The 14631-nt window shown below is 39.0% G+C and overlaps 1 protein-coding gene across 1 annotated transcript; it reads left to right on the top strand.

Annotated features, from left to right (window-relative positions):
* The first annotated feature begins 8239 nt into the window (after positions 1 to 8239).
* On the top strand, positions 8240 to 14570 carry cdc23 (CDC23 (cell division cycle 23, yeast, homolog)). The gene is made up of 16 exons (XM_039778258.1): positions 8240 to 8376; positions 8874 to 8946; positions 10075 to 10212; positions 10340 to 10382; positions 10484 to 10589; positions 10693 to 10825; positions 11097 to 11274; positions 11375 to 11472; positions 11754 to 11835; positions 12131 to 12284; positions 12473 to 12592; positions 12725 to 12800; positions 12894 to 12955; positions 13140 to 13218; positions 13695 to 13814; positions 14293 to 14570. Exons 1-16 carry the CDS (start codon positions 8264 to 8266, stop codon positions 14443 to 14445), a joined length of 1728 nt encoding a protein of 575 aa, XP_039634192.1. The 5' UTR covers positions 8240 to 8263; the 3' UTR covers positions 14446 to 14570.
* The last annotated feature ends 61 nt before the right edge of the window (positions 14571 to 14631 follow it).

The following is a 14631-nucleotide window of genomic DNA, read 5'->3' as shown; positions in this document are numbered from 1 at the left end:
ATTTATTAAAAATCTGTACTCATGTTTTTTTCCTGTTTCATTTAAAATGTGATGTAATGTCTGGTTTAAATCAAGGGTGACGCAGACTGACTTGGTATTATCTGTTGTCACCAGCTGGTTACATGAGTGCGACGAGCCAAAATCCATATCGCTCAAAGAAGACCAAGCGTAAAAAGGGTATCGCATTACAGGAAATAATAACATGGGTGTAAAAGCATATTGCTGACAGAGATTTTCCATATGAATCAGGCGGTTACATGTTCCCAGTGTCATGTGCAGTTGGATGGGGGAGGTACGTAACATTAGATTTATTGTGGCTGCTCCCGCTCCTCTCAGCCCCTGTCCCAAAAGGCAAATTAATCCCATACCCAAAACATATCCCTCTCTCCCACATCGGACACAGCTGTCTCAGGCCATTATCCATAACCTGACATGTTTCTGGGACACATCACACATGAAGGATGTGGTTACTGCAGCAATCTGCCTGACTGACAGAGAGAACAGCTTATATGTGAAGTGTTTTTGTTTTAAGAAGAAGAATCCACCTCCCTCTCTTTCTCGCTTCTTTCCTCATATAACCTCAATCAAAACACTATATCCATGGTAAAGAATAGACAACAGACATAAGGTGGAAAGGAAAGAAATTGAAGATCTTGAAATTGCCTCACTATCATGAACCCTGCCTCTTAGGTGGATTTATGTATAAATCAGTGGTGGAAACCAAGTGCATTTACTCAAGTACTGTACCTAATTCCAATATTGAGGTAGAGGTACTTCACTTGTGTTATTTCTTCTAATTTATACTTTTTCTCTATCACATTTCAGAGGGGAATATTGTTAATTTTACTCCACTGCGTTCATCTGACAGCTGGAGTTGGTGGTTACTTAACAGACTAAGATGTTGCATAAAGAATAATACGATAAGCTTATAAAATACAACACATTGGTAAAGATTAATTAATTTGTTTTCCCAACTTTTTTGACATCTTACCGTAAAACAATTTGTATTTGTGGCTCCTTGTTACATTTTAGATGTCTATGAGGGGTTAGCAGCTCCACTAAATGCTGCTTACTTAATAATATTACCCATCTAATAATGTCATATATAATAATTATAATCAGTCACAGGGTACATTTGACTGCAAAATTAGTACTTTACATGATGATACAAAAAGAAATCCCACTAAGACCATAAACACGATCCGGTGCAGACCAGTGCGTGACTGTGTCCCTGTGAAGGCAGTGTGGTGCAGTGCCCAGTGCTCAGGTGGTGGCTGCCCTGATGAGACATAGCTGTTGGCTGTCCTCAGTCCAACTAAACAACATCATCAACAGCCAATCACAGGGTCCTGCACCGGGCCCTGAAGATCAAAACCACAGGGACTGAGCATGCCTGTAAAGCCGCTTTTCACGCTTACTTACACAAATGTAACAGATGTACAGAAATGTTTTGCTTTAAGGGGGAAATATTGCTTTTGTTTTGTTGTTGCTTGGAAATATGATTTTTTTTTATTGCCTCAGACATTTCGCCTCGTTATTTTAAAGTATTTTGTTACGATCTCCACTAGCCATATCAGTGGAGGCAAATCTAACTCCACCATCAAAAGCTTTGACATACAGCTGCAAAGAGAAAAAAAGAGAAAAAAAAAAGGCAACAAGTCTTCTTTTTATGTACTTCTGGTTTGGAACAGACCCAAAATTATCTATTTAAACTAATTTGAACCTTTGATCTCTGCCTTTGAAGAGCTACAAGCAGTATTCACTTTTATGATTTACAGAATCAAAAAAGTGGTCTAAAAAGTGACTTTTGTAATACAAAAAAACAGCAAATCAAAACGACATATACTAGGTTAAATAAGTATGCATTATATGGATTTTTATAAACAGTTTTGAGTTTGAAGGTGAAAGCGTATACACACTAGTAAACATACACACACACAAATTATCAAGCACAATGTTGGCATATTTTCACTTTCAATTACACAGCTGTCTCAAATTTCTGTCTCAGCAGCTCCATCATGCACTCCACTGCCCTATACCTGCATGATATATATGTGTGTGTGTGTGTGTGTGTGTGTGTGTGTGTGTGTGTGTGTGTGTGTGTGTGTGTGTGTGTGTGTGTGTGTGTGTGTGTGTGTGTGTGTTGTGTTTATGTGTTTGTCTGTGTGTGTGTTGTGTGTGTGTGTGTGTGTGTGTGTTTATGTGTTTGTGTCTGTGTGTGTGTGTGTGTGTGTGTGGGGGAAGTACTATAGAGGCAAGTAGAATAAAGACGTGTGTGTGTGGCGTGCGTGCGTGCGCGTGTGTGTGTGTGTGTGTGTGTGTGTGTGTGTGTGTGTGTGTGTGTGTGTGACTGTGTATGTGTATGTGTAAGAGAATGAGAGATGAAAACAGGGAATTGAGGAAATGCTGAGTGAAAGGGATGGACTATATATGGTTCGTCCCTGCACCTCTTTCAACCTGCTCAGTGAGCCATTTGCTCGGCCTTGTAAACTGCAGTGCTACTTGATTACTTTGTCAGTCTTCTAAAGTGCCTTTTGCTCTGTGGAGAAACTAGAGAGACATGTTCAACAGAGGATGTCCAACAGAGAGAAGGAAGCGCAGGGAGGTGAGAGGAGACGCTGCATCCAAATGAAGGGAAATTATGTTCTGCTGTTTTGTGAGTGAATGATGTAGTGTCATCGGCCCTGTCAATTTTTTCAAACCAAACAACCAGAACCTCAGTATCATGCCCATTCTCCCTCTGCTGAGTACTTTAAAAACTATTCATCCTCACGCCTCCTTAAGGAGACCTAAGGGACCAGACACAATTTATTTATTTTTCCAAAGTCCTAGTTCAGTTCTTTTGGATTAAATTCAAAGACACTAATAAATTACCTTCAAAGGAGCGGGAAAGAAGGATGTGGATGGTCAACTTCATTGTCAGGTTTGTAGATAAATGATGTTGATCCTGGCAGATCATTTTAGCCCAGCAATTTCATGGAAAACACATACTCAAAATGAAACATATAATGCTTGCATGATTTGATCTACACGTTTGCAAGTAAAAAAAAACCCAAAAAAACAGTTTTACTGTAATACACATTGGATTGGACATTTTGTTCCTCCAACCCGAGGTGAATTCGGTTAGACAGTGCCACCCCTTGGCAAAATTAGGTGCGCACTTCTTAATACAGTTCATCCCCATCTGCCAAATGTCTGCTTACTGCATATGCCTTCTGCTCACTCACAGGTTAACGTTCATATTTAATGCACAACAAAGTACATTTTGCATAAATAACTTCAGTGACACCGGCTGTGAAAAAATTAATTATGAAAGTCACAAACATACACAATTGATATGTGATGTACATCAATAGAGCACAAAAAAGCAACAAAAAACATCCATGACACCTATTGTTTAATTTGTACAGAATAACCCCAGCATTATATATAGTGTCTGCACCCTTGATACAGTTATGATAGGAGGATTTATATACTTAATAACATGGATACTTAGTAAGGTCACACACTACATTCACTGAAGGAGATTGTCTTATTTATTTGAATGAATGGAACAGTTGCTATACCCATTTGTTTACGGTAATCCTATTAATTTATTCAAAGCCTTTTATGTTTCATTCAAGAACAGATCTTATAAAACCTCAACCAATAGATAACTGTAGTTTTTTTAAATTAATAATAGGTTATGCATTCAAACGTGCATGCTTTTTCTTCTCAAATGGTACCAAGTTCATGTGTCCGTGTTTTATGCTGTACATTAGCCTACTTTCACTGAATGGCCTTTCATAAATACAAATACCAAACCCAAATAATTTGCCTATGCAGGCTTAAAGGTCCCATGAGATGGTGCTCTTTGGATGCTTTTATATAGACCTTAGTGGTCCCCTAATACTGTATCTGAAGTCTCTTTCCCAAAATTCAGCCTTGGTGCAGAATTACAGCCACTAGAGCAGTCCCACAATGAGCTTTCCTTAGGATGTGCCATTTCTGTGTCTGTAGCTATTGAGGAGGAGAGAGGGAGGGGCAAGGTGGAGAGTGGGGGTGGGGCCTTGACCAACTACCACTTTGCTCATTTGAAAGCCATGATGTCTCTCTCTCATGGGTGGGCCAAATTCTCTGGGCAGGCAAAGCAGAGAAAGGGGAGGTAACCTTCCTCCTTATGACCTCATCAGGTCGGCCCATTTGAGCTTTCATTTTCTCAAAGGCAGAGCAGGATACCCAGGGCTCGGTTTACACCTATCGCCATTTCTAGCCACTGGGGGACCATAGGCAGGCTGGGGGAACGCATATTAATGTTAAAAAACCTCATAAAGTGAAATTTTCATGCCATGGGACCTTTAATAGATAAGATGAGAGTGTATTGCTCATGCATCGCCCACTTAAATTAATTTTGCTCATCACTATTGATGGATAAGGCAACCCTAGACACGCAATTATGGAACCCACTGCAGTTCTATGCAAGACCTGCCCTATTAAGCAACCCGATTGGTTGAGGTTAGGCATTGACCTTGAGTAGTTAAGGTTAGGATTGCTGATTGGTCAGGGGGTAGGACCTGAACAAATCGGGTTCTGTCTGTGATCAAACAACACTGTCCGCTGTCTGTGGTCCCTGTGTGCATTAAAGACACAAATCGTTTTTTTAACAAACTTTGCAAGAGAACCTCTTGGTCAAAAATACTTAGATACTAAAGAACAAGCTTTCTCCATGATCAAAGTGCAGTTGGCAGTTGTCGTGTGGGTTTTAGTGGCAGCTCAGTATGTGAACACCTGTTGGTCTACTGTTTCAAGGGCGCATTCTGGTCCTTTGAGCCTTAGGAAAGGGTGGATTTAGAAGTTCTCTCCCTTACAAATTTTGAAATTTTGCATCAGCTGGAGATGTTAGTGGTCTGTCCAATGTCCACTGTAGTTTTTTAAAATTAATAATAGGCTATGCATTCAAACATGTATGCTTTTTCTTCTCAAATGGTTCCAAGTTCATGTGTCTGTGATTTATGCTGTACATTAGCCTACTTTCACTGAATGGCCTTTCATAAATACAAGTACCAAACCCAAATAATCTGCCTATTCAGGCTTAATAGATGAGATGAGAGTTTATTGATCTTGCATCGCCCACTTAAATTCATTTTGCTCATCACTATTGATGGATAAGGCAACCCTAGACACGCAATTATGGAACCCACTGCAGTTCTATGCAAGACCGGCCCTACGAAGCAACCCGATTGGTTGAGGTTAGGCATTGACCTCGAGTAGTTAAGGTTAGGATTGCCGATTGGTCAGGGTGTAGGAACTGAACAAATCGGGTTCTGTCTGTGATCAAACAACACTGTGCGCTGTCTGTAGTCCCTGTGCACATTAAAGACACAATTATTTTTTTTTAACAAACTTTGCAAGAGAACCTCTTGGTCAAAAATACTTAGATACTAAAGAACAAGCTTTCTCCATGATCAAAGTTCAGTTGGCAGTTGTCATGTGGGTTTTAGTGGCAACCCAGTATGTGAACACCTGTTGGTCTACTGTTTCAAGGGCGCATTCTGGTCCTTTGAGCCTTAGGAAAGGGTGGATTTAGAAGTTCTTTCCCTTTTGAAATTCTGCATCAGTTGGAGATGTTAGTGGTTTGTCCATGGTTGGTCAAATCTGCCTTAATGTCATTGAACATATGGTTGAAAACTCCAAAGCAAACCTTACTCCATTTTCATTTAATGAGGGTCTACGTTACTTTATCTAAAATGTGATAAAAGTAAGAATTTCAATAAAGAAACTGTGCGTGTGCTTCTGTACAGTGTGGTGGAAATCCCAAAGCCAGTGATGCTGCTGATTTTGACGGATAAGAACATGATGAGCCATGTCAGCTCTGCACCAGTGAAGCATGGCTAAGCACAGAGCCCAATGACAAGACAAGACGTTATTGGCACAAGAAAGAGTTATAATATTGCTGCTCTTTCAAAACTCACTACTTAGAATTAGATATTGATTAAATAAGTAACGGTTGTTTCAATGAAAGCAAATGCATACTGACAGAGTAGAAGTGGGATTTAGCAGAGCATAAAATAGTCTTTCTAAAGTTGTAAAAAGTGATTGAACCCTTTGACAACGGTTAATGTGCATTGCAGGCTCACATTATCAGCAAAGCTTTAGTTATTTATTTAGTTATAAATAGACATTCAGAAGGTTGGATAGTTATGGAATACTTGAACCAGAATGGTGTATTCTGTTGTACTAAGAAATGCAGGAGGTTATAACAGGAACTGATGAAATGTTATGGCAATGCTTTTGAAATTCTGTTGGAAGTGGATGTCTAAATGATATGTGGCAATGCAGATAATTGTTTTTTTAATTTCTTTTATGTAACATTTTGTATCTCAAATATGATGATGGCTTAGTGGTTAGCACTGCTGAGTACTGGTTGGTCCCCAGGTGCCAGACTATGGCTGTCCTCTGCTCCTAATTACAGTAGTTAGGATTATTATTATTATTATTATTATTATTATTATTATTATTATCTGAAAAGTCAATAGATCAAAGTGAGATCAAATCCACCTTGCTCTTTAAAGAGCCATGGAGGCAGGTTTGTGATCTAATTATTCAGCAGCACAAGATCAAGATCAGGTCTGAAAATAGACTGCAGGTTAGAATAGTTTTTTTTGCTGTTGCATCAGTAAAAGTATAGGGGTAATCAGCAAGCATTTGAAAACTGGAAGTCATGTGCAAATGGCGTATACTTCCAGGGTGACATGATAAAGCTAGGTAAGCCCCCCAGGTACACATCAGAGTCCAGGGTCCACATCTTCAGAATACTGAAAGCGCTTGACACTGTGTCCACATCATAATCATTTGATTAGACAGTGAACAGCCTGTTGCTCTGATCTAACTTCAAATCAATTATTTTAACCATGATCTTTTGGGTATAACATCGGAAAGGCAGGGACAACCCTGCTCTGAAGCAGGGTTAAGATCTGGGCTTAGGGTGAGGATATCCCACAATTGAAGTTTTGAGTGTGCAATGACTGTAAGCTCAGGGCTTAACTGGGCTATACAGAGGTCAGAGCCAAAGGCTAAATATAGAGTGAAGTCCTTATGATGTTGTGATGTCTTTATCCAGTGTATGATTGCAAGAAAACTAAGCAGTACTGTTCTTATTCTAAATGGATACAACACATAATGTTAGATTTAAAGACCGGTGTGCATGCTAATGATACACAATACCCAATACATGCATTTGTTGTTAGGCCCCATGTAATTTAAACTGCATCACTTCTTTTACATGATATTGCAGCATCCATCCGAGTGACACAAAACTGTCAGAGAGAGAAATAACTGATTAACAAAAGAATAATGAATAAAAAAGATTCATTGTGTCTGCAACAGTGCTGAAAAGTTTGTCCAAGAGATGTTGCAGGGACTATGATGAGCTGAAATAGTTTAGAATGATGAGCACAAGTTTCTTTTCAGAAAACAACAACAACAACAACAACAACAACAACAACTGTGTTACACTTATAGTACTTGTAGGCTGATGCTCATCTTGTAATCTGCTTGGATTTTAAGGTTCTGTTTACCTTGTGTGTTACTGTGACTTATCATATAGTGAAACATATCAATTTGCACAACACAATACATATTCTGAGACATTTTTGTTGTTGTTTCTATGTCGCTGAAAAATGCTGCCCTTGATCTTGTTATTCATTATAGCCTTTGCTTGATAATGTTTAATGGCTGTTATATGAAATATTCTGAAACATACACAACTTGCATTGAGTATTATCAGGCTGGGTAGGCTACATTTGGGTGTGATATAAAAAAGTAGAAAAAGAAGAAGAAAACAAGCTTTTATTTAAACCACAAGGGGAAATTCACATTTTTCACTCTGCTTGGTACAGTTATTACCCACATTACACACAGGCCTGAAATCCACACACATGCTCAGGACCTATAGCCTACATGCACTAATGGAGAGATGTCAGAGTGATGGGCTGCTCCCTGAGGTAAGCCCCCCCACCTCTCCATGTGCAGACAAACAGATTCATATCTATGTTTTTTGTATATATATATATATATACATATATATATATATATATGTAAATAACATGGTTTAATATGTAACGTTATGGTCAGAATTGCAAATGCTGTGTATTTGTGACAAGACAAAATATTAACAACGGTTTCTTTATTTTGGAGGCAAGGAGGAAACAGAAATGATGTCATTCTGGGTGGGCGGAACTACCTCTTTGTAACTTCCACCAATAGCATACTTGCTTGGCAAAATATGAAAATGGCGGCTCTCTGTAGTGAGTTTGGGGACCTGGTACAGATCAAAAAACAGCTAATATCGGTGATATCGCTTTGTAAAGAAAGAGGACTTTTACACAGCGCGAAGTGGTGAGACTGACCGTGACAAATGTGACATTAACTGACTGTCTTTCTGCTCTGGTACCGTAGTAACTAAGCTTTAAAGCTAGCTAGCGTTAGTTACCAGTCAGTTAGCAACGTTAGCAGTGCTGTTGACAAGTCTCATTAGCTATAACAATGTAGCTAGCTAACGCTGATTAATACATTAATTATACACTATTAGCTAATGTTGCATTTTAGCTCGTTAAGAGAGTCGTTAAATGATTACTTGCGTCAACAAGTCACTACAAGCTGTCAATGTGTTAACGCTAGCTACATGACGTGTAACGTTAATGTTATTCCTTAACCATTAACCATTACTGGGCTGTACTTGTTAATTGCTGTCGATTAGCAACATAAATAACGTTAACGTCACTGGACAAAGGTAACTTCGTGGTGTTTTTGCTTGCTGCAAGAATACATTGGGTGTGAAAAAAATGACTGTAATCAATGGCAAAGTTATCTCACATCGTGTGTTTACATTTCAGGGCTTCTGAATTGGCATTTGCTTTGGACCCTCTTCCCAAGAATGAATTACCCCCGTCACCTCCTTTTACTGAGGTTTGTATACTGCCAGGCCCAAGCCTTTTCTGGGTTTAGTTAGTTTTCGTCATATTATTTTTCTGGGTTTAGTTAGTTTTCGTTATATCATTTTTAACTACCTACCATCCCGTTGAAGTAGCTTTATGGTTTAAAAATCATTATATGTCATGCTGGCTATCAGCATCATAAAGTATATTCTTTATCTGCTTGTTCCAGCTCTTCATTGAAGCTGTACGATGCTGACACTGAGTGAAATATTTAAGAATCTATGTTCCATGTTCCATTGCATTATCATTTCCTCAAATGGGAACATACTAGATACTTATAATACTAATAAAATACTGTATTATACACATTTGCTCGAAAGCCTAACCCCCACCAATGGGCCCCCAACACCATTGCTTCCTACTGAAGATTTAAGTCTTTAAAAACAGGTAACAAATATGTAGTTTCATTTCTCAATGGCTAATTAATTCCATACAATAGCTGTAGTAAATGTAGTTTTTAGCTAAATTTACTCAAACAGGAGTAAATAGTGAATTTGTTGGGGATTTAAACTGTTTTCAGCCACAAGGACAGTGTATGTTGGATCACCTCAAAATAAACTACAGTAAAGTACAATGTTCATTGTAATAAAGGAACATGTCAACCGGTGGAATGGTGGAATCATTGATGATTTATTTTTTTTTTTGTTAACAATGATTGTCTGTGGCACAGGAATAAGCTAGATCGGGATTTGGCTACAGGGTCGATACTTTGTAGGATCCATTCATTGTTAGGTTTGGTCTTTTCATGGTTTTGTTGACAAAAAAATAAAGAAGCAAACACACAAAGACATGCTTTTGAACATTCAAAACTTAGAGTCAACTGTCTTACACAAGGAAGAAATAAACGATACAAGATAAACAATTGTGTTCTCCCCTCTGGAAGGCAAAGGTTATACTGCCCCCTGGTGATAGATTTTATGTAGAAAGCAAAATTGTCTGTTAGTCATGTGTTCAGAAGTGGCCCGTATGGTTACTACTTTATGAAAGCCCTTTTGTTTTTAATGAGATTAAACTTTTTGTTTTTGTTTGAAGAAGTGAAGTTGACTTGATTATGATGATTAAGGTGACTTTTCTTGTTCATTGTCTTTTCCAAACACAGGAAGATGCACAAGACCTGGATGCACTTACACTGGCCAAATCCTACTTTGACCTGAAAGAGTATGACCGTGCTGCTTACTTTCTGAAAGGCTGCTGCAGTCAGAAGGCTTATTTCCTCTATATGTATTCTCGCTATCTGGTAAGATTCTGTATATATCTGGCATGCCTGCATCCTTTGAGCTTTGATTTCATTTCATGACAAGACTGCTTTCACTTTGATTGTAATGCTTGCAAACCATTTTGAAAGTGTCCTCCTTTGTCTTCAGTCAGGTGAGAAAAAGAAGGACGATGAGACCGTGGACAGCCTGGGTGAGGACTTGTCTGTTTGGATTTTAAAAGAGTACTGGAAATACTTTTGTTACCCTTTTAACACTTCACTTTTTTGTGGGTTTTTTTCTGTGTGGTACTAGGTCCTCTGGAGAAGGGGCAGGTACGCAATGAAGCCTTGCGAGAACTGAGGGTTGAGCTCAGTAAGAAGCACACTGCAGGAGAGTTGGACGGGTTCACCCTGTACCTGTAAGAACTTTTCCTCCAAAGTGTACACACTTTCCTCAGATAATGCAGAGGAATAGAGTCGACTCTTTATAAACTGTATACGTTTCTCGATGTGGGAACACAGGTATGGGGTGGTGCTACGAAAGCTGGACCTGCTGAAGGAGGCGGTGGAGGTTTTTGTTGAGGCAATACACACACTTCCTCTTCACTGGGGAGCCTGGCTGGAGCTTAGTAACCTTGTCACCAACATTGAAATGGTAACTAGCTTTGTGTTTACACGTACACAAATTGTAGCTAGCATTGCATCATTAACTTAATGTGCCCAGGTCCACAGTAACCATTTTACTCAAACTCAATCCTCACAACGCAGCCTCATGACTTTTAAACTAAACTTTTTTTCTCAGAACAAACAGAAAACAAAACATCTCATATTCAATCAATTCAAAGAGGAAAAAAAAGCTCCATCTCAGGTACTTATATGGACGGAAATGATTCCATCTAACTGGGTCTCTTGGTCTTTCTCCCCAGCTGAAGTCACTGTCTCTGCCAGACTGCTGGATTAAAGACTTCTTCATGGCCCACATGTACACAGAGCTGCAGATGATCAAAGAAGCGTTGCAGAAATACCAGAACCTCATTGAGGCCGGCTTTTCTAAGAGCACGTACATCATCTCACAGATTGCCGTCGCCTACCACAACATCAGAGGTTTATTTTCTACCTTTTCAATAAGAATTTTGCCTGTCAGAAGAATGTTAAGGGGACAAGGTTTAGTCTTACATAATTCTTGTCTCTATATTTATTTCAGATATTGACCAAGCTTTGGCTCTCTTCAATGAGTTGAGGGAGCAGGATCCGTATCGCATCGACAACATGGACACATTCTCTAACCTGCTCTATGTCAAAGTGAGTTCACTACTTGTGATGCCTTATTGATTAGCATAGAATAAGTGTGTTTTCACAGGAATGTTAGAGGTCTAAGTAATATCAGCCAGTAGGGATGAAGGGTCTTATCTTGGTGCTTATATTTGACCTCTGTGAGTCAAGTTTTCAGCATAGGATCTAAGTGAAAAAATAGTTGCTGTAGAACAGATTGATTTTTTTTTTTTGTAAAGACCTGTTAATAAGTCCAAACTATATATATTATTTTTTTTTTCTGTTGCTGATGGTAATGACTGCTTACACAGAGCATGAAGCCAGAGTTGAGCTACTTGGCCCACAACCTGGTGGAGATCGACAAGTACAGAGTGGAGACTTGCTGTGTTATCGGTAAGTGTTGAGCCAATTGATCAACACTAATGCCACTGTTTAATTCTCAAGCACAGTTTTTCAGTGATGGAACAATTAGTAGACAAATGCATAAATTGTATTGTAACTTGTCATCAATACTTTGTAAATTAGCAATTGAAGTACAAAAAATATTGACTTGTGCAGCTTCACAGCTGGCTTTTTTTTTTTTTTACTTTATATACTCTAAAGATTTGTCAGCTGGTCAGAAAAACATGTTTAAGACATAATTTTGAATCATGGTATTTTGTGTAATAAGTTATGCACTCATTCACAGGTAACTATTATAGCTTACGCTCTCAGCATGAGAAGGCAGCTTTGTACTTTCAGCGGGCCCTCAAACTGAACCCTCGATGCCTCGGTGCCTGGACCCTCATGGGCCATGAATACATGGAAATGAAGAACACTTCGGCTGCCATCCAGGCCTACAGGTCAGACTGAAGATGTAGTAGAGCATAGACGGCCCTTATTTTGGTGGATATATCAACGTCTTGTTCAATGTGTAAACAATGGAGTTTTTAATTATTGCCAGACCTTTCACAGCAGTATGGAGGAGTCATTCCAGCTATATTGTTTTTGCGGCTTGTTTACTTGTTTGTACTCGTGTTTTTCCTATCAGGCATGCCATTGAAGTGAACAAGCGGGACTACCGTGCCTGGTATGGCCTAGGTCAGACGTATGAGATCCTCAAGATGCCCTTTTACTGTTTGTACTATTATCGAAAGGCTCACCAGCTCAGGTATGGATTTTGACCCCAAAAAAAGGGTTTTATGCAGGTATTGCTAAGAATGAAAAACTATTTAGAAAGAAAAATTGTTTAAATATGTAATGCTCATTGTTCGTTTTGAAATACAATTCTGTATTTGTGTAGGCCCAATGACTCACGCATGTTGGTCGCACTGGGTGAAAGCTACGAAAAACTGTCACAGCAACTGGAAGCCAAGAAGGTACATATTACAACTGTCAGCGAGTCTTGGTTTGCGTAATAAGTTCGCTTAGGTTTCTGGCTTGTTTTTGACATATTTAGTTTTTTTTTCTAGTGTTACTGGAGGGCATACTCTGTTGGAGATGTAGAGAAAATGGCTCTACTCAAGTTGGCAAAGTAAGTTTTCTAACACTGTATCCTGAGACAATACAACTGAAAGACACCAATAAAACCGGTCTTGTGGTCTAAAAACAGAGTAGTTAACGTCACACTGTCTTTTTTTTTTTCTGTCGTCCTATGTTAACATGTTAATTGTATGACCCAGAAATAGGGGCTAAATGTGAAATTTGCTTTTTCTCAGGCTCCATGAACAGCTGAATGAGTCTGATGATGCTGCCCAGTGTTACATGCTTTACATCCAAGACATTTTCTCTTGTGGGGTAAGTATTTTAAAGTATGTGAATACATGCGCACATTTTTAACACTCCTGTCCACAAACGTATGTTTAGTTTGGTGTAGGGCTGTATTTGATATTTGGGCTAGGCCCAGTTACAATTAAGGGAATGTTATACAACAGCATACAATTATACGTTGTGGCAGCCATTTGTGTTTGGCCCTTTCCTGTTTCAAAATGACAATCCCACTGTGCACAAAGCTATGGTTTTGTTTCTTGTGGAAGAACTTAACTGGCCGCCTGCACAGTGCCCTGACCTCAACCCCATACAAGACCTTTGTGATGAACCAGCCATCACTAAATTCCTCCCAGGAGTGGAGGCAGTTACAGTAGCATATTAAAGCCTGTGGTTTTAAAATAAGCTGTTCAACAATCAAAAACAATATATTGATGTGGCCACATGCTTTTGTCCATGTATTTGTTTGGAAGAAATCCATTTCTAATAAAATTTCATCATCACAGGAACAGCTGGAGCATGCAGAGGTGAGCACAGCCCTGCGGTACCTGGGTCAGTACTATTTCAAGAACAAGCTCTACGATGAGGCATCCCTCTGCGCACAGCGCTGTTGTGACTACAATGATGTAAGTGTGCCTGCATAATAGGGCTGCACGGTATAAGGAAAATATGTGATAAGGTTGTTGAATATCGCGACAACGATATTTCTTGTGATAAATAAACAGATATTAAAGTGTACAGAGTTCTGCTGCTTTCAGTATTCCGATAATACAAAAAAAATGCTTGTTGAATAAAAACAAAGGAAATGTTTTCCAACATTTTATTGAACAAATTTAACACTGAATTGAATATAAGACATATATACAAAGCACCACTAAAAAAGTGAGTCTTTTCAAACTGTAGTTTTTTACTGATATTCTGTCAATACCAAAAAAAAAAGTTATATGTCGCAGCTTTTCACAATGTGTATATTGTGCCAGTTGATATTGCGATAACAAAAATATATATATTCGTGCAGCCCTACTGCATAATGTGAGCACTGTGTTCTAGTTGCTGTGTAAGTAGTAACATACTAACTGGTGTCGATCGTCACTCTGCTCGTAGGCTCGCGAAGAGGGGAAGGCTCTGTTGAGGCAGATTTCACAGGTCAGAGATCAGATTGAGACACCATCAGCAGATCTGTTTGCTCCGCTCTCAAACAACAACACTCCCGTCAGGAGGGTGTCTCCACTGAACCTCATCTCCTTTACACCCTGACACTCACTGGCTTTAAAATGGACAATTTGTGTATCCAGCCGCTTGGTGGTTTGCCGAAGTGTTGGAAGGATTTACTTGTCGACGCATAGATTTGTTAATGACATTAAAGTAACATGTTTGTAAAATTTGCAATCATTTTTGTCCAGGATAAGACAGTTCTATGCCGCAAATGTAAAAAATAATCAA

The sequence above is a fragment of the Perca fluviatilis genome, chromosome 16, assembly GCF_010015445.1.
Source record: "Perca fluviatilis chromosome 16, GENO_Pfluv_1.0, whole genome shotgun sequence".
Classification (NCBI taxonomy): domain Eukaryota; kingdom Metazoa; phylum Chordata; class Actinopteri; order Perciformes; family Percidae; genus Perca; species Perca fluviatilis.
Note: the sequence above shows the minus strand (reverse complement) of the source record. Positions and strands in the feature narration are given on the sequence as shown.

Excerpts from the sequence above, each read along its gene's own strand:
- cdc23 (XM_039778258.1), top strand. The coding sequence starts at position 8,264 with ATGAAAATGGCGGCTCTCTGTAGTGAGTTTGGGGACCTGGTACAGATC. Across the intron at positions 11,836-12,130 it reads GGAGACTTGCTGTGTTATCG|GTAACTATTATAGCTTACGC; the intron begins GTAAGTGTTGAG and ends ACTCATTCACAG. Across the intron at positions 13,219-13,694 it reads AAGACATTTTCTCTTGTGGG|GAACAGCTGGAGCATGCAGA; the intron begins GTAAGTATTTTA and ends TCATCATCACAG.